Here is a 19,798-nt window from a genome sequence, read left to right as displayed (position 1 = left end):
TCATACAGTGTTCTCTACCACTGACCCCCAAACTTGTCATTTAACCTGAAAGACACTTCTTTTCTTCTGGGCCATTAACAGCTGCCATCAGACCGAGCAGCTTGTCCAGCATTTTCAAAGGAGTTCCAGCTGCACTAACTACACGTTCCCACCAAAAACAACCACTGAATATTGGTGCCAGTCTCACAACAATAAACATTTTAACTTCATTATAACTTAACATTTCTGAACTGAGTGAAACCTGGGTGCTGATATAGCTAGTCTGTGCACACTTGTGTCTAAATTCTGCATAAATTTTAACATACAATAGTCCCTGGAATTTAAAATAAAATAAAAACCACTTAAATCACTGGGAGGAACATAAGAAAGCCTTGATACTGAGAAAAAATAACATTTAATAGGAAAAGTTAATTGGCATATATAAAACCAAAACACAAAATACAACACAACTAAATGATTCTTTAAATGATTGTAATCTATAAATATATGTACATATGTGTGCATATGAGTATTTTATATAAATATAATATTAATGCCAGTCAACAGATAATGCACACTCAGTAAAATACAGTAAAATATAAATTCTTTTACAGACAGATTTATTAACAGTATGTAAGAAATTTTTAAAAAACCCAAACACCAAGCTTATTATCATTCAAGCATAAAGGCTGCAGAAGAAAGAAAAATGCTAATACTTTCCACAGGAGCTAAAAATGTAAAATCAATGCAGTTTTGCAAGAGAAAGAAGAAAAATCTTTGTTTGGAGATATTGTATCTCGCCACTGTATTGGGAAAGAGGGCAGTGGAAACGGTCAGACAAGTGCCATTGTCTCACACAACCCATGTCAGCAGAGATCTGAACAGAATGCTTTCAGATGGGAAATAGTGGGGGATTGAGAAGAGTGAAAAAACCTGTATCTAATATAGTAAAGTGAAACAGGTCAGATTCTTGTGAAAAACAGTTTTCATCTGCCCAAAGCTGTAGTTCAAATTAAGTGAGCACAAATCCAAGTGAAGCTCTGGGTACTGATGTTTTTCAGAATCACACATATTGCCTGGACCATCTTCCAGAAGAACTGAAAACCAGCAGGGTTAAAATCCTGGTACCTTGTGAGCACTCACTCTCTTGCCAATGTACTGGCCTCATTGAAGAAGTCTAATTGGAGCACATTCATTCTTTTAAAAGAAGTCCTCTTCTCCTCCCAACTCTCTAACATTTCCCCCTTATTTCAAAGTTGTCCATGATCTCTTTCAAGCAGGAATCTTCTTCTTGAAAATCTTGAGAATCTGGGGTTAAGGACATTGTTGCCTCTTCTGCTGAAGTAACTGCATTGGTGAGAGGCTGTGAAACTCTTTGCTCTGACCCAGTGTTGTGGTGGTCGTCCATCCTTCTATTGCTCTGGTCACTCAATATCTGCTCTGAGTCCTAAAGCCCCTGGGCTCCCTTGATATTTCGTACTACAGAGAATTTTTAGACAAGAAAAGAACAGAAATAAGGAGTCACAAAGATCATCAAGTCTAACATTTGCATGAATAGCCCACACAGGTTTTGATCCCACAGCCTTGGTGTTATTAACCCAAATGGAGCTAATCTCAAGCCTCTACTTCCTCTGTGGCTCCCTTGCAGAATTCAAGGATAAAACAGGGGTTTGTTTTTTGTTGGTTTTTTTTTTTTTTTTGGAAGATGCCTTCCACATAATGACACACCTCTGCTGAGCAAGCTCCCCTGGGCCACAGCAGTGCAAAGCCTGTTCTATATTACTCAGGGCACTTCACACCTTTCCCCTCTGCAATGCTGCAGCAGCTGCAGATGCTCTTGCTGTGAACAATGCAGCAGCAGCCAGGTGGGAGGACACAAACCCCTGGGCATCAGTCCCAGCTTAAACTGACTGTGAATCTTGCATGAGGCTGCAGCTGGGAGGTGCCACTGCAGCACCTGTTGACTCTACAGCAGCCTAAAGGAAGCTCAGGTGTGTGATGCTTGCAGGCACACCAGTGCTGAGGGATAGGTTTGGCTGGTGCAGACAAATATCCTATGACACAGCAGACTACTGGGCAGCCAAGCTCTTGCTTTGACCCTAGCTTTTCACATATCCCTCCTGTGGCTCAAGGATGACTACTGGAGCTTTAGTCTTCATGAATGCTGATCTCTGCACTGAGGAAAATTTCTGTATTACGAGAATTTTTTTTCAGCTGCAGCTACAGTTGTTTGGGTGCCTTTATACCACTTTGGCCTTCTAGACCAAGGGAGGATGTACAGAGGGGAGCTTAGGTCCCAGTAATGTCTGTAGCTCACAGTGCTATTGTTCAGGAATTCCATTCCCACAGGACTATGTGAAACACTTACCAAATCATCATAATCCCTCTCTGGAAAGTGATCTCTATTTGTGGAACGCATCTCATAGGGGTTGTTTGGCTGATATCCTGGGTTTGCATGGCCAGAAGTGGTCTGGACCCTGGGGAACATGCTTGGTCTGTCATCAGAGGTATTCATGTCAGAATACCCTGACTTCATCAGGCTCCTCTTCTCTGGCTTTTGTTTGTGCTTTGCTCTTCAGAGGAGATGAAAGAACAAAGGAGATTTTAAAATACTGTTTAGTGTGCCTTACTTATTAAGTCCAACTTAGTGATTTGTCCACTCCCACCTTGTTTTGAGCACTCAGCCCCATTCTGAAGCATGCAACAGATTTTTATAGCATGGAGTTTTTTTAGCTAGTGCAAAATCCTTATTCTGAACACACAGCAAAACAGTTTCTATTCAACTGTAAGGAATACTCTTACCTGACTGAAATAACAGAGATTGCTATCACTAAACTCAGGATAATGGCTCCAAACACTGTGCCCACTATTATAAGGATGAGTTCACTATCTGGGGGGAAAAACAGTAAAAAATAAATGTGTGAATTAATAACTCACAGTGAATATTGAAAAAGAGGGCAGGGCAGGGCAGGGCAGGGCAGGGCAGGGCAGGGCAGGGCAGGGCAGGGCAGGGCAGGGCAGGGCAGGGCAGGGCAGGGCAGGGAAGGGAAGGGAAGGGAAGGGAAGGGAAGGGAAGGGAAGGGAAGGGAAGGGAAGGGAAGGGAAGGGAAGGGAAGGGAAGGGAAGGGAAGGGAAGGGAAGGGAAGGGAAGGGAAGGGAAGGGAAGGGAAGGGGATTTATTTCCAGGCTCCTGGTGCTTACAACATTTTGTGGACACAGAAAGATGTAAATTAAGGATCTGCATTAAAGACCGTCTCTGATGGATGGCTATTTTGACTTCAGCTCTAAGTCCTAATGCTATGCACAGAATGGTTTTACACATAGTTATAGGCGAGGGACAGGAACAACTGGGAGAATATAGGTATTGTTTAAGCTAGTATTGATGCTAAATTATGTAGTTAGGGGTCAAATAGGCTCTTCCCATGCCCTAGGTACATAAGACAACAGAGAAATTTCACTTTTCCCCCCCTAACATAGTCCTTCTATAAATGTAGAATGGTGGCACCCCTAAAGGGTGTTTCCACTTTTTTGTTATCTCAGTCAGATTAGGCATTACTAGGTATTTTTCAAGACCATAATTAAAAATCAGAAATTCTTTTACTTACTATTAGTGCATTCCTCCCCAGAGAATCCCACTGAACAACTACAGGAGAGAAAAAAGGGGAAAGAAAGTAAGAAAATATGATCTTAAGGGTCCCTTTTAACCCAAACCATTCTATGATCACAAAATAATAGTACATTTCCCCCTTTTGTCAGCAATTTCTCCACAAAGTGTGTTCATTACAGGTTTCCTTTTTAACCCTATATTACTGCTAAATTATTTTCTTTCATTAAAGTAAAACAATCTGAGATTTTTAGAGTGATTTGTGATCTCGGCACTTGGAAGTTTCAGGTTTGCAGTCTGAAAAATGTTAAAAGGACCTAATTTTTCTAAAGAACTAAACTCTGCACCTCTGAGCCACTTAGAATTGCCATGCAATGTCTTTAACAAAAGTCTCAGTATAAGGCCTGTAAGGACTGGTAACTATCTTCCTCTCATAATAGTTTCTTATATTTAAAAGATATCGACTTTATGGTAAGAAGTGTTCAATTTACAGCAGTAATAACTACAAAAAGAGCTGAATTAATGAATATGGGGAGTGAGTCTGTCTGTTTATCCACCAGAGCAGAGCACAACCAGTCTCTCACTTGGCCTCACCAGCAAACACCCTTGCTCTGTTCTGATCCTGAACCAGCAGAAATAATTTCAGAGAGAAAACCAAGCAGGAATAACATAGGTCTGCAAGTTATCGGGAAACAGTCCCCACTGATGCCAGTGCAAACATCCCAGGGACTGGAGGCACGTCTTGCTCTAATGCCTGTTGCTTACTAAACACTTCAGCACAGCAGCTCCCACGGCCCAGCCAGGCTGTCAGAGCAGTTTGTGTTTATGTGGTGGAGTACTTTATCCTCTTCACTGACTCATAGGTGACCTTGGGTCTCCTTGCCTTTTCTCCGAGGTGTTATGAGTGCACACAAAAGACCAATGCCAAGGAGTGAAAACACCAAACTTGTGACACCACAACCTGTGACACCCCCTGATATCCCCCTTGGGTACCTCTCTGCACCTCACGTAGCTGCAGCCTGTTCTGGTTGCAGCTGGCCCTGTGAGATGTTCTTCTCTCCTACCTTCGCCTGCAACATAGGAACACAATAAAATCTGAGTACTCACGCCACACATTGTTCAGCCTCTTTTTTAAAGTTAATCCTACATCTGCATACTGGACCATCTTCTTCTTGTATGCAGTACTTGTGCTTTGCTGCAGAACAGCTTTTACTGCAAACTGTGTTTTCAAGGAGAAAAACATGAGTGAATTGCATATAGAAGATTATTTTATTGCTCTAGAAACACACACCCACCCTTCTCCTGTGCTTTAAAGCATCAGAATGGCTTTTTTAAGGATTGTATCTATGTAAAGCAAAAGCTGAAATATAAAATCACAAAATTAGAAGTAAACAGGCTGTGTTCAAAACCATCCAACTTCATCAAAAAGGAAATCTGGCTAGGCTGCATCTTCCGTAGGCAAGCAATGGCCTGAAGTTTGATCTCACAGCAGATTATTTGTATGGCAAACTTTATCAGTTTTAGTCAGGCATGGGACCACAAAGGCCTGTACTGGATCACATATCACCGGATTTATTGTAGCCAGCTTTCATAACTTTATCATGGATTTTTTAATCATTTTTTGTTTTTCTTAAAATCTTACATGTTAGACTTTTTTTACTTCTGTAGTGTGAAAGTTTTAGTTTCCATAAGAAGAAAATAAGGTATTTCTAAGAAAATTAGGTACATCACATGGCTTTGGAGGGTATCTAACATACAAACAGAGCACTCACTAAAATACTCAAAACAAGAAAGTAAACAAAGCCCTAACAACTAACAGTTCCCAAAAATGACAGAAATAATTCTTCTCATAAGTCTGTCTAAATCCAGGTAAAGCAAACCTAGAACAAAGGACAGAGCTTTAAGAGGCTATTGTAGTTCATCATGAGACTTTCAGTCCTGTCAGCTTCCTTCAAGTAACATGTAGAATTTTTTCCCAAAGTATGTCCTAGCAGAGAAGGCTGTGAGTATAGGATTCAATTTGTTCCATCCTTTACCTGTTTAGGTTTCTGTTTCTACCAGTACTCTAGAAATGCATCTAAGGACTTGCCTACTTACTGGTTTCAGTGATGATTTTATCAAGTTTTAATAATTTATTCTACTGGAATAAAAGTATAGATTTGTTCAAAGTGAAATGTGAGGATGTGTTTCTATGGCTTTCTTAACAGGATGCACATTCCCTGATTTTTAGAGGTCAGCACATTTGCCCAGCATCTTTCTCAAAAAGGGACCGAGACAGAGAACAAGCAGATCAGTCTTTCAGGGATAGATAAAGCAGCAAGGTTCTTACCTGAACAAGAATACATATCTCCTTCTTTCTTTTCCAAATCAGATTTGCATTCGCACTCTGGAAGTTGTTCCACTTCCACACACACTGTGGTTTTAGGATCACATGGATAAATATCACAATGGTTTTCCACTTTAAAAGAGAAACAGGGAGCAAACTTGAATACCCTTTCATAGAAAGCAATGCACTTGCCCAGCAAATCATAAAGCAATTATTTAGTAATTCTAAATAGAAAAAATTATAAGTCCTCTTCTTGGGACATCAATATTGCAGACTTTTAGACCAGCTCTTTTTTTCCTCCTTGCTCTTTAACAGTCGAGGTCCTGTTTCCATCACATCTTCTGACCTTCTGATTCTCAGCCTCCCACAACTATTTCCAAACCTTTCTGGCTCCAGTCTATGGAAAGCGACATTCTTCCCATAAGTTCAGATTCTGAAAACTAACTTTTTGACTCACCTTAAAAAAAAAAAAAAACAAACAAAAAAAAAAACCTACAGAGAAAACCCATAACTATTCTAGTTTTTTCCACAACTGAACTGGGAGACCTAGATCCCATACAATTCTAGAGAGATAAACATTTATGGGCATGCAGCTCATTTCATGAGCAGCATTAGTACCCTGCTTGCCCAGTGTGCTGCTCTTTAGATCCATGTCCTTATGATGGGAATGGTTTCAAGTCTTCAGTGCATGGCATGCTGTAGAGGGATGTGACTGCACTGGTGCCTTGGGAACTCTCAGTGATTTTCTATTTCCTTCTCACAGCTGAGGATACCTTCAGACAACAAACTCAGGCTTTAAGCCATGAAATGCACTCTTCATTATTAGCTATGCCTTTTTTAAAAGCTTATTTCAAAATAGGAACTTATATTAAAACAAAAAAGAAAAAATATCCTTATTTTAATTAGGAACTCTTTCTCCCAGTATTACACAATTAATAATGCAAGATGCTACTGGTTTAAATCAACAAATCCCTTAGCTCAGTAGCTAATAAGTGAGGCCTCATTTCAATTACCATGGCTTATTATGTGAGAAGTCTAAAGAGGGTTTCATCCTATTTTGCCAGTAAAATACTGGCTTATTCTCAGAAGCATTATATATATCTGTATATATTTTATCCTGATTTTTCCCACTTCTTAACAATCATCAGGTTAAAACCACCATGCCATTGCTCACCAGGAAAATATATTTTCCTTTTCTTCTTTACACAAGGAGTAGGAAGCCTTAATAAGACATAAGAACCCCCCACTGAATTGTTGAATCTTCAAAATTACCCAAGATTGAACATTCAGCTCCTCAAAGTCAACAAGGCTTATGATTTGATGGGCTCCTATGCCCACAGAAATCTTCCAACCAGGTTTTAAGAACCTCTATTCCTGCTGATTAATTGCTTCCCTAGCAAGGAGTTACATACCTTCATAAGAAGAGACAAAGGCCTGGTTATTTTCGATTGCACGTTGTACTGCAGACCTAACTGTAGCCGCATTTTCACCTGAGTTCTGTGTGAACAGGTTTGTCACTGCTACCTTCAGTGAACCAGAACTTCTGCTTTTACTTGGAGGTCTGAAAAGGACAGATAGGACCATTTTAAAGTTTCACATAATCCATATGGATAGCAAGCTAGATGCAAAGATGAAAGAAAATTTCTGCCAAATCCCCCTCTCTCCCCCAGCTTCTTTCTTTCCATAATGTAGGTAGTTGCCAAGAAACCTGAAAATGAGTGTAAGTTTTGCTCAGGAATACATTAACAGCCATCTTTCCAGTAACTCCAAGTGTATATAGGTAGCTGCTCGATTTAATGATAGCAGCACTGCTCCTTTGTGTGCTGTTGATATACAACTGGCATTTTCTAGCTGGGTTAACCTCAAACCAGCTGCAATGTGGAGAACCTCATGTCTTAGACTCTAACTTTTACATGATTTCATCAGCCTGTGGTGTCATCCAGGCATGATGTGGAGAGCCCACCCTGAAGGGTGGTGAGGATAATTCAGGGTGTGACCACCATGAATGCAGAAGAGTCTGTTTGCCATGTAGGGGAATCTGTGCAAGCTACACACTGTCTGGGCTGGGTTCAGCTCACAGCAACCTCCCTGGTGTGAGGTGGAAAACAGCAGTGACTTCCCTGTTCTTCAGCTAAACCTCAGGCTGCCAGGATATGCACACAAATATCCTTAAGTGGCAGACTGCTGCAGTTCCTTGAGGTGTTACTGTGCCCCACATCACAACTTCTCTGCTGGAAGTTACTGCACCACAACTCTTAGAACATTCTGCTTAGCTGCTTAATCCCTGGGGTGCATTGAAGGGGTTGACCCTGTGTGCTAGCATGCCAGGTTTTTCTGGATAGGGAATGGGAAACACAGAGAAGCTGGCAGAGCTCTGGGGACAGTAACCTGTAACACATGAGGATGCAAAAAAAAGAGACATTTCACAGGGTCCACCTAGACCAACAAGGGACCTATGCCCACAGCTACACCACAGCCCATTCAGTAGCACCTTTGCTCAACCTACCATCAGGACACACCAAAAATGCACAATAAAATACATTTGCTATGCCTTCTGTAATAAGGGTTTTTAAATTAAGCTGGGACTCCAAGCTGGGTAGCACTCCCAACAGTCATAGGAACTCAGAGTTAACTGTTAGAATTTCAGACATGTCAGATATCACAGGGACTGCTAGTCACAGCACAGTGCTGTATCCTCCATGGTGCTCGAAGCAGGACATACAGTGTGGAGCTGCCTCAGCCTGCCCATTTCACAGACATACTGGGGTAAAAATGGGGCCAGCATCCCTCCTTTATGGGGAAGCATTCTGAGCTGAACTCATCCCATACTTTTTATTCAAGTGAGAACTTCATGGGAAACAGATTAAAATGAGGTATGTCGAAGTACATACTGTGCAAAAAATGAACCCGCAAACTTACTGAATTTTCACAATGACAGTTTCTCTATATTCATTTAGATTTTCAAAGGCCTTCTCAAACTATAAAAGAGAAAGAAATTAGAGTTCAAGGCAAGCAGGAACATAGACCAAAATCACATGAACCACTAAGGCTTCAGTGGTAAAGTTTTAATACAGAATATGCTACTATAGGCACAAATAAAGTAAGGTGATGTGTTAAATGCACCAGGCAAGGTATTGCAGAAGAGGAACAGTGGGGTGGTGCTGTAGAATATGTATGGGAGGGCAGTGGAGGGAGGGAGAATGAATGTCAGGCTGAGTTAACTGGCTGATAGTTACAGATATCCCTTTGCAAACTCATTGCTTAGGAGGGTGTCTCTGCAGCACCAATCTGTGTATAAGTAGGGGGAAGAGGGAGAAGTTGACCTCCTCACAGATGGCATGTGTCCCCGAGAGGCAGTGAAGTGGGATCATCAGGGGTCAATCTTGTGGGAAAAAGCACTGATGAAAGCATTTGGGAGCTCAACAGGATCAGAAGAAAAGTCACTGCTCTCCCTCATCCCATGTGGAGTAGGGAACAACCAGTGGAGGCAGCTGCCTTTAATTGTCATAAAAGCAGGAGGTACCACGAGAAGAGAATAAGATGTTTAATTCAACTGAAATGAAAGATGAACTCTCTTTCTTTCTTTGTAAAAAAATGCAAATTATTTTCTATGTTATTTTCACGTTTGCATTCTATTATGTATCTATTTTAGTCCTACACATGATGCTCTTCTGCAGCCATATCATGAAAAAATGCTGGACAAAAAAATTAAGAAAATATTTTTTAACATTCTGGAGGCCACTTTCTGCGATAACATTCATAGTAAGCAATATAATAATATGCATAAATTGATAACCATTTTTGATCATTCCTGATTAACATCATGAATATTTTTTAATCAGCTATCTGGTACAGTTGCCTATATATTCTTCCTAACTGCCAGAAAGAGAAATAAGCAAATCCACTTGTTTCAACATGGCAGTATTAATTAAACTGATAATCTTATTTCTCCAGGAAATCTATTACCAGATTTTATGTATAATCATAGAATTATAAAAAATGTGCAGTATCCATTGTACTAATAACATTAAAAACTAATACTGGCAGACTTATGGAAGAGGGTCATTATTGGTATTTAGACACAGCTGGACACTCATTTCGAAAAGTTTGTGCTGTGTTGAACCAATAATTTTCTTTTAAAAAGAAAATTAAAGTTGCTCATTTTCACTAGTACCATTGAGTATTATTGAGCCTTCAGCAAACAGCAGAGATCAGAAACTCAATAGGCTGGAAAACTTCACTCAGCCCCATTGTTTCTGGAGAGGGGATGGTGAAATATGCAGAGAATTTATGTGAGAACTCCCCAGAACAGAAGTGGTACTAAAACTACAGGTATTACTTCAGGGATCCCCTTCACTTCAGCAAGGACCATGCATGTGCTCATCTGAGGGGAAAGTTCAAGTCTTTTATAATTAGGTCTAAACTAATGTGAAGCATTCTTTGAAAGAAACAGATCTCTTGTAGAGAGGAACTTTTCTAGGCCCCACACTAAAGAGAGTGTGTGTCCTCTCTGTCTGCATGACATTCAGTATAGCATTAAATATATGGGGGGGGGGGGGAAACATTGTCACTCACAAATTCTGATACATTGTTGAACAGGTATTGATACTCAGTGGAATTTATATTTTGAAGATTATCACTGTAAGAGGCTCTCACTACAATGGTGGCTGGGTATACTTCCCCTGGAATGAGAACAGAGAGTATAAATTAGAAAGTATTCAAGAAAGTCCAGCTTCACATCAGAGTTCTACAGCCTTTAGGGATGGGGAAATACAATGCAGAAAATAAATCAGTGCTATTTTTCATATACAGGAGGGATCAGTAGAGGACAAATCAATTCAGTCACAATGGGGGATGTACTTTGGCTGCCAGGGAAGAAGGCAGGATCATGGGCCCAACCAATCTGTACTGATTATGAAATTGAGTAATATTAAACTCTTTGCAAGGTGTTACAGAATGTAGTGAGAAAAAAAGGTATATTAAGGACTCCAAATTTGCAGCTATTAAGCAGCTAATGTGGTTCACAGAGAAAGTGTTTCAGAATCAACCTGCTTCTTAAGCCTCACAAGTAAATTTGAGAATCCTACTTGCTGATCCTTAAATTAGAAACCCTATTTTCTCACATACTTGGCCTTCAGAAGCATTTCAGAGATGCATTTCCACAGGACTCTGATGAGTGTTTAGCAATGGGGAAAATCAATCTGGTTGTTCATAAGTTTAGTCCTTTTTAAATCACTGTCATTAATATCAATGTCCAGTTTACACTTGCATCTTTTCCCTGCTTTTCACTCATTTTCATCTCCTGCACCCCTGACAGAGAATTCCCCTTCTTTTCCTAGAACATTGACCTCTTTGGCTGTCACCGTTTTGCGAGATTGCAATCTGGGTCATTGTAGGAGTGGCTGCCTGCAAAGCAAGAAATCACTCAGCAGTCACTTTCCCAGACTGACTGTGTTTTCAATTATAACATGACAACAAGCTATATGGGAAGCAAAATTCACCTGAGCAGGTAACAAAAAGCACTGATGCCCTTCTGCAACTCACCTTTGTGACAATCCTTATTGCTGTAGTAGAATCCATATTGGCACACACAGGTATAATTGCTTTGTAGGGAAATACATGTAGCTAAACTGCTTCCACAAGGATCTCCATGGCAGAAGTCCTCTAATTGTAAAATGAAAGATATTGATATAAGGGTTTCTGCGAATTTCTGCAATTGCCAGTTCACATATAAAGTCATTCCTATATTGAATAGTTCATATATACTTTTACTAAGGGAATCTACCAGTTATGTTTTAGAGAGTATAGATGCAATTGCAGAGCATACATCTATATATCTTGCTTGTTTAATGTAAAGTAACTGTTTTCCCTAAAATCCAGCAGGATATCACAGTGAGGACATGGAGTATGGCTGAAATTCATTTTCTGTCATACTGAGCATTCACAATTCAACTCTGCTTAATACAAGTACAAGCAAATAAAAGAAAGAAGGCATATCAAGGCTTGCCAAAACATGTGACTGTTAGAGAAAGACAGACTGCAATAGCCTGTGTCTTTAATACTGCACTGGTACATGCTTGCTTTATTATGACAGTGTCATAGCACAGTCCTTTACTGCAGACACATGAATAAAATGAGGGCTACAAAGTGAATTATAATAGTGTATTTTCTGAGAGTAATTATATATATTCTGTAAGGTTTTAGAGTATGTATTTTATATCTATATATAATATAGGTGGTTAATAAGTAATTAAAAGTTATATTTCTATGCATCTTATACATAGGATGGTAATTACAGTTCTCTTTCAAGATATCAAATTCTGGTTTTCATTCTGCCTGATTTTTCACACTTCACTCCATAAGTAGGCTCATAGATGAGAAATTTTCTGTGAAATGGGGAAAGAAAAATAGGAATTCTCATTCATACCCCAAAACAAAAAAGTAAAACACTCAATGAATTTTGATTTCCTATAAGGTTAATCTCCAAATTTTTTTTCCAGAGAACCTAGTGAAGCCAATTATTTTCCTGATGAAAAAGATCCCAAACAAAAAGCTACAACAATTGTGAACTCCTCCAAACAGATTCCATTTGCAGCAAGGGCCCTCGGGGAGGTACAGCATTAAATGGAAACACTTTGTCTACACTGGAAGGCTCCACTGAGATGGGAAAGAGTGGGGTATGGAGAGCTCCAGGACAGACACATGCATGGTCCCCCATACATGGTTCCAGGCCTCAGCCCCACACCAGGGGTGTGCCCCAGCTCTCTCCCTGCCTGTGCTCCAACAGTCTTGGGCACAACTCCCTGCAGGGCCAGGTCAGGGGCTGGCCTGGGCACCTCTTTGCAGGGATCCTCTTGTATGCCTGCCTGCTGAAGGAGGCAAAGGCACATGGCAGAGAAAAAGCAGCCTCCTCCAATCTTCGCCAACACATTCTCCTTGCAGCAAAGGCCAGCAGGAAAAGACGGAAGAGTGGAGGATATTCATGGCCACCATCTGGTCAACTTTGGCCCTTCTGGAAGAGAAACTTGGGAAACCTTACTGTCTGAGAGAGCTACAGTGCTCCTGGGATTTAGTTAATGCAAGCGGTCCCTAGAAAATGCTGCCGAGCATTTTTGCTTCTTACCTGGAGGTACTGAGGGTGGTATCTCTGTTGGGCCAGGAGCTGTTCCATTCACAGTACTGATTTCTGAAGAAGGGAAGAGAAGAGTCATGACAGCACTGCCTAGCACTGTCTGTTCAGAAAGCATCAAGCTGGAAGTGGAGGACAACTAGCATGGTCTGCTCCATGGCCCCAGCCATGGCCCCTGGCCTCTCCCTGCTGGGGTGTGCCCCAGATCCCTCCCTGGTCATGCTCCAAAAACCTCAAGAACAACTCCCTGCAGGGCCTGGTCACAGGCTTGCCCTAGGCTTCTCTTTGCATGGATCACCTCGTATCCAGGCCTGATGCAAGAAGCAAAGGCAGAAAGCATGGAAAGAGGAGCCTCCTCACATGTTCCCCAACACATTTGCTTCACAACATAGACCAGCAGGAAAAGATGGAAAGATGGAAGAGTGGAAGTTATTCAAGGTAATGGGCTGGGTTACTTGACTACAATGGGAGAAGAACTCAGAGAAACCCAGGCAGGGGAATTCGTCCCTCCTTGGGTATCTGCAGTGCGCCCTGGAATGGGGGTACTGCAGGCTGTCCCAAGAAGGGGAAGTCTGAAAGCTTTTCTCCTTACCTGTAGGTTCTGAGGTAGTCACCTCGGGTGTGTCAGTAGCTGCTGCATTATCAGTACTGTTTTCTGAGAAAGGGAAGAGAAAAGACATGACATCATTGCTCAGCATTGTCTGTTCAAAAAGCCTTGAGACAATTCTGTGTGTGTAGGACAAGTGATGGGCATGGAAGAACCATGGATCGTTGGGGGACTGAGCAGTCAAAGCCCTGAGCACCCTTGCCCAGCATCTTCACTCTCCCTGGCTGAGAAGCCTGTGTCACCTCATGTGCCCATGACCCCTTGTCCCCCAAGGGGTCCTTGCTTGAACACAAGGACCTGACACACACTGCAGTGTCCCCTGCTCTATGGCCACAGCTGTGTCAGCCAAAGCTGTCACTTCCAGTGGCAACCAGCCTCAGTCACAGGTCCCTGCAGGATCTGGTCACAGGATTCCCCTGGGCATCTCTACAGGGATCCCTTTCTGTCCAGACCTGATGCAGGAGGCAAAGGTGCCAAGCACATAAAACAGCAGCCTTCTCAACTCTTCCCCAGTGCTTCCTCCTTGCAGCAAAGAGCAGCAGGGAAAGAGGGACTTGTGGAGGGTGTTCACGGCCTTGATCTGGGCACATTTGTCTCCCCTGGGAGAGGAATTCAGGGAAAACCTCTGTGGGGCTGCAGAGCTCACTGGGCCTGTTCCCAGAAGGGGCTGCCTGAGGGCTTTGCTCCTTACCTGCAGGTGTTGAGCTCGGCGCCGCTGATGTTTCAGCAGGGGCTTCTGATGGAAGGAAAAGAAGAGAGATGGCAGCACTAAGGAACTCTTTACACACAGGACAACTGTTGAACAAACAAGTCTGGGAGGACCTGTGTGTGAGGCTGAGCAGCCAAACCTCTGGGCAGCCTTACCCTGTCTTTTGTCTGCCCAGGCCTCGTGTGCCTTTGGTGTTGTTTCTCTCATAGTCTTTTTCTCTCACACCCTGCTCTGGACTCCTCCTTACCAGGAGCAGCTTTGTACCCTCCCTGCCTTTCTCCTCCAGGGGACTAATGCTGAGTTGTAGGCTCCCTGCAGCAGCACTGGCTCCCAGAGCAGGCTCTGAGGCATCCCATCCACAAGCACACAGCCTCTGCACTCAGCACTGCTGCAGCATCCTTTAAAACTCCATCTATATCCTTCCAGAGCAGTGGAAAAATGACTGCCTTTGCTAGCACACTCCTGTGCTGTAACAGATTCCTGTGGACAGTGACTGCAGGAATTAGCTATTTCTATCCAAGGAATGCTTCTTCTGCTACATCCTCATCAGCAGTATCCAGACCCACCAGGCTGTGCCCAGCCTGCACCTCTGCCCTCCCTCAGAGTGGCCTTTGGCACAGGTTCCTGTGGGTGGAAGGCAGAGGCACAAAGTCTTTCCCGATGCTGGGCCAACTCCATGGGGAGCTGGGGTGCTGGTAGGTGGGAGGTGCTCGTGCAAGCCCACCATGGAGGAGGATCTGAGGGACTGAGTCAGCTGCCCGTCCTCAGGGTGATCCCAGCAGAAGCTTTGACTCTTCTGGTTTTTGGCTCCCCAGCATCAAGCTGGGAGTGTGGGACAACAGGCACAGTCTGCTCCGTGGTCCCCAGCCGTGGTCCCTGGCCTCTCGCTACTGGGGTGTGCCCCAGATCCCTCCCTGCCCATGCTCCAAAAACCTCAGGAACAACTCCCTGCAGGGCCTTTGGCACCTCTTTGCATGGAATCTCTTATACCAAGCAACCCCTGCACACTGGCACAGGAGGCAAAGGCAGAAAGCATGGAAAGAGCAGCCTCTTCACATGTTCCACTACACATTTGCTTTACAACAAAGACCAGCAGGGAAAGATGGGAGAGTGGAAGTTATTCAAGGTGATGGGCTGGGTAACTTTGCCTTCAATGACAGAAGAACTCAGAGAAACCCAGGCAGGGGAATTCGTCCCTCCTTGGGTATCTGCAGTGCGCCCTGGAATGGGGGTACTGCAGGCTGTCCCAAGAAGGGGAAGCCTGAAAGCTTTTCTCCTTACCTGTAGGTTCTGAGGTAGTCACCTCGGGTGTGTCAGTAGCTGCTGCATTATCAGTACTGTTTTCTGAGAAAGGGAAGAGAAAAGACATGACATCATTGCTTAGCATTGTCTGTTCAAAAAGCCTTGAGACAATTCTGTGTGTGTAGGACAAGTGATGGGCATGGAAGAACCATGGATCGTTGGGGGACTGAGCAGTCAAAGCCCTGAGCACCCTTGCCCAGCATCTTCACTCTCCCTGGCTGAGAAGCCTGTGTCACCTCATGTGCCCATGACCCCTTGTCCCCCAAGGGGTCCTTGCTTGAACACAAGGACCTGACACACACTGCAGTGTCCCCTGCTCTATGGCCACAGCTGTGTCAGCCAGAGCTGTCACTTCCAGTGGCAACCAGCCTCAGTCACAGGTCCCTGCAGGATCTGGTCACAGGATTCCCCTGGGCATCTCTACAGGGATCCCTTTCTGTCCAGACCTGATGCAGGAGGCAAAGGTGCCAAGCACATAAAACAGCAGCCTTCTCAACTCTTCCCCAGTGCTTCCTCCTTGCAGCAAAGAGCAGCAGGGAAAGAGGGACTTGTGGAGGGTGTTCACAGCCTTGATCTGGGCACATTTGTCTCCCCTGGGAGAGGAATTCAGGGAAAACCTCTGTGGGGCTGCAGAGCTCACTGGGCCTGTTCCCAGAAGGGGCTGCCTGAGGGCTTTGCTCCTTACCTGCAGGTGTTGAGCTCGGCGCCGCTGATGTTTCAGCAGGGGCTTCTGATGGAAGGAAAAGAAGAGAGATGGCAGCACTAAGGAACTCTTTACACACAGGACAACTGTTGAACAAACAAGTCTGGGAGGACCTGTGTGTGAGGCTGAGCAGCCAAACCTCTGGGCAGCCTTACCCTGTCTTTTGTCTGCCCCAGGCCTCGTTCTCTGCTCTAAGAGACTCCTGTGGACTTTGACAGCAGCCTATATCTATTCCAGGAATGCTTCTTCTGCTACACCATCATCTGGAGTATCTAGACTTTCATTCCCTGGACTGCACCTCTATGCCTTTCTGACAGTATACATTATTTTATTCTCTTTCTATTCCTTCTCTGTCATCATTATTTCTGAATAAAGGGAACCGTGCATGATACCAGCCAATTGGTGAAAATTCTCCCTCAATTTTTGTTTCAGCCTTAGTTATTGCTTTAGTTTTTTCCCAAATATTCTAGTTATTTATTTTTATTTTGTTGGGTTTTGCTTTATTTAACCTGTGTCATTCTCAACTCTTGATATAAAGAATGAGTTCAGGTTTGAGGGGTTTGTATGTTTTGTTTCTCGTAGATGGAGGAGGAACAAATAATAAACCAGCCTTGCTGATAAACATTTGATACTGACAAATGGCCAGTTTGTAACATATAATCTAACTTTAATCTGAATTAGTTAATTATTCTTATTAACTATTATTAATTAATCATTAATTCACAAGTTAAGAATAAACTTATTTACCCTGCATGAATGCTGCTGGAAGCATAAATTTATCTAAAGCATTAAAAGCATGCAGCTGAAAGACTAACATATTTGTGGCTAAAATCCATACTACTATCACAGTCTGCACATCTCAGCACACATTTGAAAAATAGGCCCCACTTTTTAGAGCTTTATAGGGCTTTGAAAATCCCAACTGAGGAAAATCTTCTATCCTTTTTTCCTGATTGACAGTGTATCTCACATAGAAAAGAGACATGCAAAAGACAATAATCCATTAGCCTCCTCTAGGTGAAGGGGAACATGAGCAATTGTGGCAGTTCCCTGCCAGTCTGTTGCCTCCACCGGTCATTAAGTTCTATAACAGCATTATTTGTTCCCCAGTTCCTATAAATGGATATTTTTCCTATAACTGTGATAATATGAAGCTCTGCTGGACATGGATGTTGGGACAGCAACCTGTTACAGAGCTAGCTTTTTTTACAACTGCTAAAGCTGGGAGGTTCTGGCCAACCATCATCCAGGAGTACCCTTTGGACTCAGGGAGAACAACATCCATGGTGCCAGCAGAGTGCATGAGCTGCAATTGAACCTTGTGGATGGGCTTGACAAAGGTAAGCTGAGCAAAGGTGGCTAATTTATGGCTCTGTGTGCCTAGATCTAACCTTCTATTTATGGAAACAGGATGTGTTAATGGGCTTGGGCATGACCACTGTGATAAAAAAATGGATGTTACCACCAAGGATATACAATAGCAGAGACATCTGGCTGCTGAGCAGGGCAGGGCCTTTGCCAGTACTATTCAAATGGACACATCCTGCAAAGCTTTTACAATGTTTGCTTAGAATGAAAAATATTTCTCAGCAGATCTATCCTGATGTGAAGTCTGATCAAGTGAAAAACAGTTATTGCTTTCAGTAAGTCTTGGCACAAAAATTTTCCCATCTTGCTATTACCTACAAGCCTCCAACCAGGAAACCAACCAACAGACGATCTTGAAGACTCCTATGTTTATGATTTACAGCTGAAATTTGGTCTATAGCACACTGTGGATATTGGAAATACATCTGTTAATTCACAGCAGTCAACAGAGACCCACAACTGTCTGCCACCAATTGCAAGATTAACAGCTGATAACACTGCAATTTTATATTTGCATTAGCTAGGAGATCCTGTCCTCTCACAGCTTCAAGTTGCTACAAAACTCTTCATAGATATGCTTTACTTCTGCTAATGTCTTCACCCCCTCATACCTCTCACTGAGTATCAGGAAAAGGCAAGTTTAGCTGTAGACTCCAGCTCACAGCTACCAATTCTGCCACAATGCCAGAAAATCTACTAAGTGGCTTACGGAATGACACCTTTAGTTTGAACAGACTGTGGTACAGCCCTCTTGAAAGCGAGTACTGATGTTTCCATTAATTTATTTCAACAGGAAAGAACAAAAGCTCTGTTAGCCAGCTCAGGGGGAGCTGCTTTTCAGGCTGGTTGGTTAAGGAGCCTCTGGCCAAAAGGGTACTGGAATGGAACAGTTGCACCTTTTGTTATGACTGCAACAGAGCTTGAATTACCTGGGTTTAGTGTGAAAGTCCTGAAAATTGCTCTTGGAATTGCTGAATTATTTTAATCATAAGCACCAGTGATTTTCTATTGTTCTGTGAACAAGGAAAGCCGTTGGCTTACAGTGACATCTTTCATCATTAATTAATCAAAATCTAGACATGCTGAATTGTCTATCAAAATTGGCTTCTCAACAGCTGCTGAAAGTACTAGAAAATCCATTCACTGCCACACAATAGCTGCCTTGATAAATCACAAAACAGAAAGATAGTGGTTCTTACCTTTCAAAAGGCTCAACACCAGACTGAGCCACAGAGCGAAGAACACAAAGCGTCTCATTGCCACTTGTGTTGCTGCTGCCACTTGCTGCTAAGCCTAAGAGAAAGTGCCTTTCTCTTCTGGCATCAGCTCATTTAAGGTCCCAGCCACAGGTAGAGAGCTCAGCCCTGAGCTGACGTCATGGTGGCAAGTGGTAAACGATAAATTCAAGCGGTGTTTTTCTTCCTCCTCAGGCTGGGAGGAGATTTCTGGACCTGCAGCGTTCTTCCTTTAAGTCATAAATACTTGAGATCTGTTAAAACAAGGAAGTTACTGCTAAATAAGCTGACATGGGAACTGTCAGTGCACAAGCTACCCCTTGCCAGTTTCCCATACCAACACCTTTCATGCAAATTAAATGAAGAGTGCAGTATAATCTGTTCTTAAAGTGGAAGAGGTGACCCTATCCCAAGGCATGCTAATTATGCACTTAGAAAAGAGTACCTGGGATCCACATGCTCACTTCTCTTCCAATAAATTACCAGTACAGACAAGCTTCATTCCTCAAACTCCAATTATTTTTTCTTACAAACAAAATCTTATGCTAAAGCACTTCTTACTGATTAACAGGTTAAAAAGAAAGAGAAAACATCTGGATCATTGATCTCAAAGAAACAGGACTGACATTGGCCCTTCTGGCAGTGATCATGGCTGTTTTGTTTGCTGCTCTCTTACGTGTTGCAGACTCACTAAAGTGGTGGGTGAAGAGAAGGCGGAGCAGGCAGGACAGCCAGCAGGTGTTTTTGTCTTTATCTGAGTGGCAGCCTCCCTTTCTTGAGAGTAAATGTACTCCTGCCAGGGAGACATTTGTAACCAGGGAATGTCAGGCTGGAGC

The 19,798-nt window shown here is 42.9% G+C and overlaps 1 protein-coding gene across 1 annotated transcript; it reads right to left on the bottom strand.

Moving 5' to 3' along the window:
* Positions 1-375: 375 nt before the first annotated feature.
* Positions 376-19,063, bottom strand: MUC13 (mucin 13, cell surface associated). The gene is made up of 16 exons (XM_030277123.4): positions 18,927-19,063; positions 16,342-16,386; positions 15,636-15,698; positions 14,337-14,381; positions 13,631-13,693; positions 13,033-13,095; positions 11,454-11,573; positions 10,485-10,591; positions 8,829-8,887; positions 7,322-7,470; positions 5,913-6,041; positions 4,691-4,802; positions 3,585-3,622; positions 2,782-2,869; positions 2,348-2,552; positions 376-1,458 (listed from the first exon to the last, which is right to left on the bottom strand). Exons 1-16 carry the CDS (start codon positions 18,982-18,984, stop codon positions 1,408-1,410), a joined length of 1,395 nt encoding a protein of 464 aa, XP_030132983.4. The 5' UTR covers positions 18,985-19,063; the 3' UTR covers positions 376-1,407.
* Between the last annotated feature and the right edge of the window lie 735 nt (positions 19,064-19,798).

Source organism: Taeniopygia guttata, chromosome 7 (assembly GCF_048771995.1).
Source record: "Taeniopygia guttata chromosome 7, bTaeGut7.mat, whole genome shotgun sequence".
NCBI lineage: Eukaryota > Metazoa > Chordata > Aves > Passeriformes > Estrildidae > Taeniopygia > Taeniopygia guttata.
Note: the sequence above shows the minus strand (reverse complement) of the source record. Positions and strands in the feature narration are given on the sequence as shown.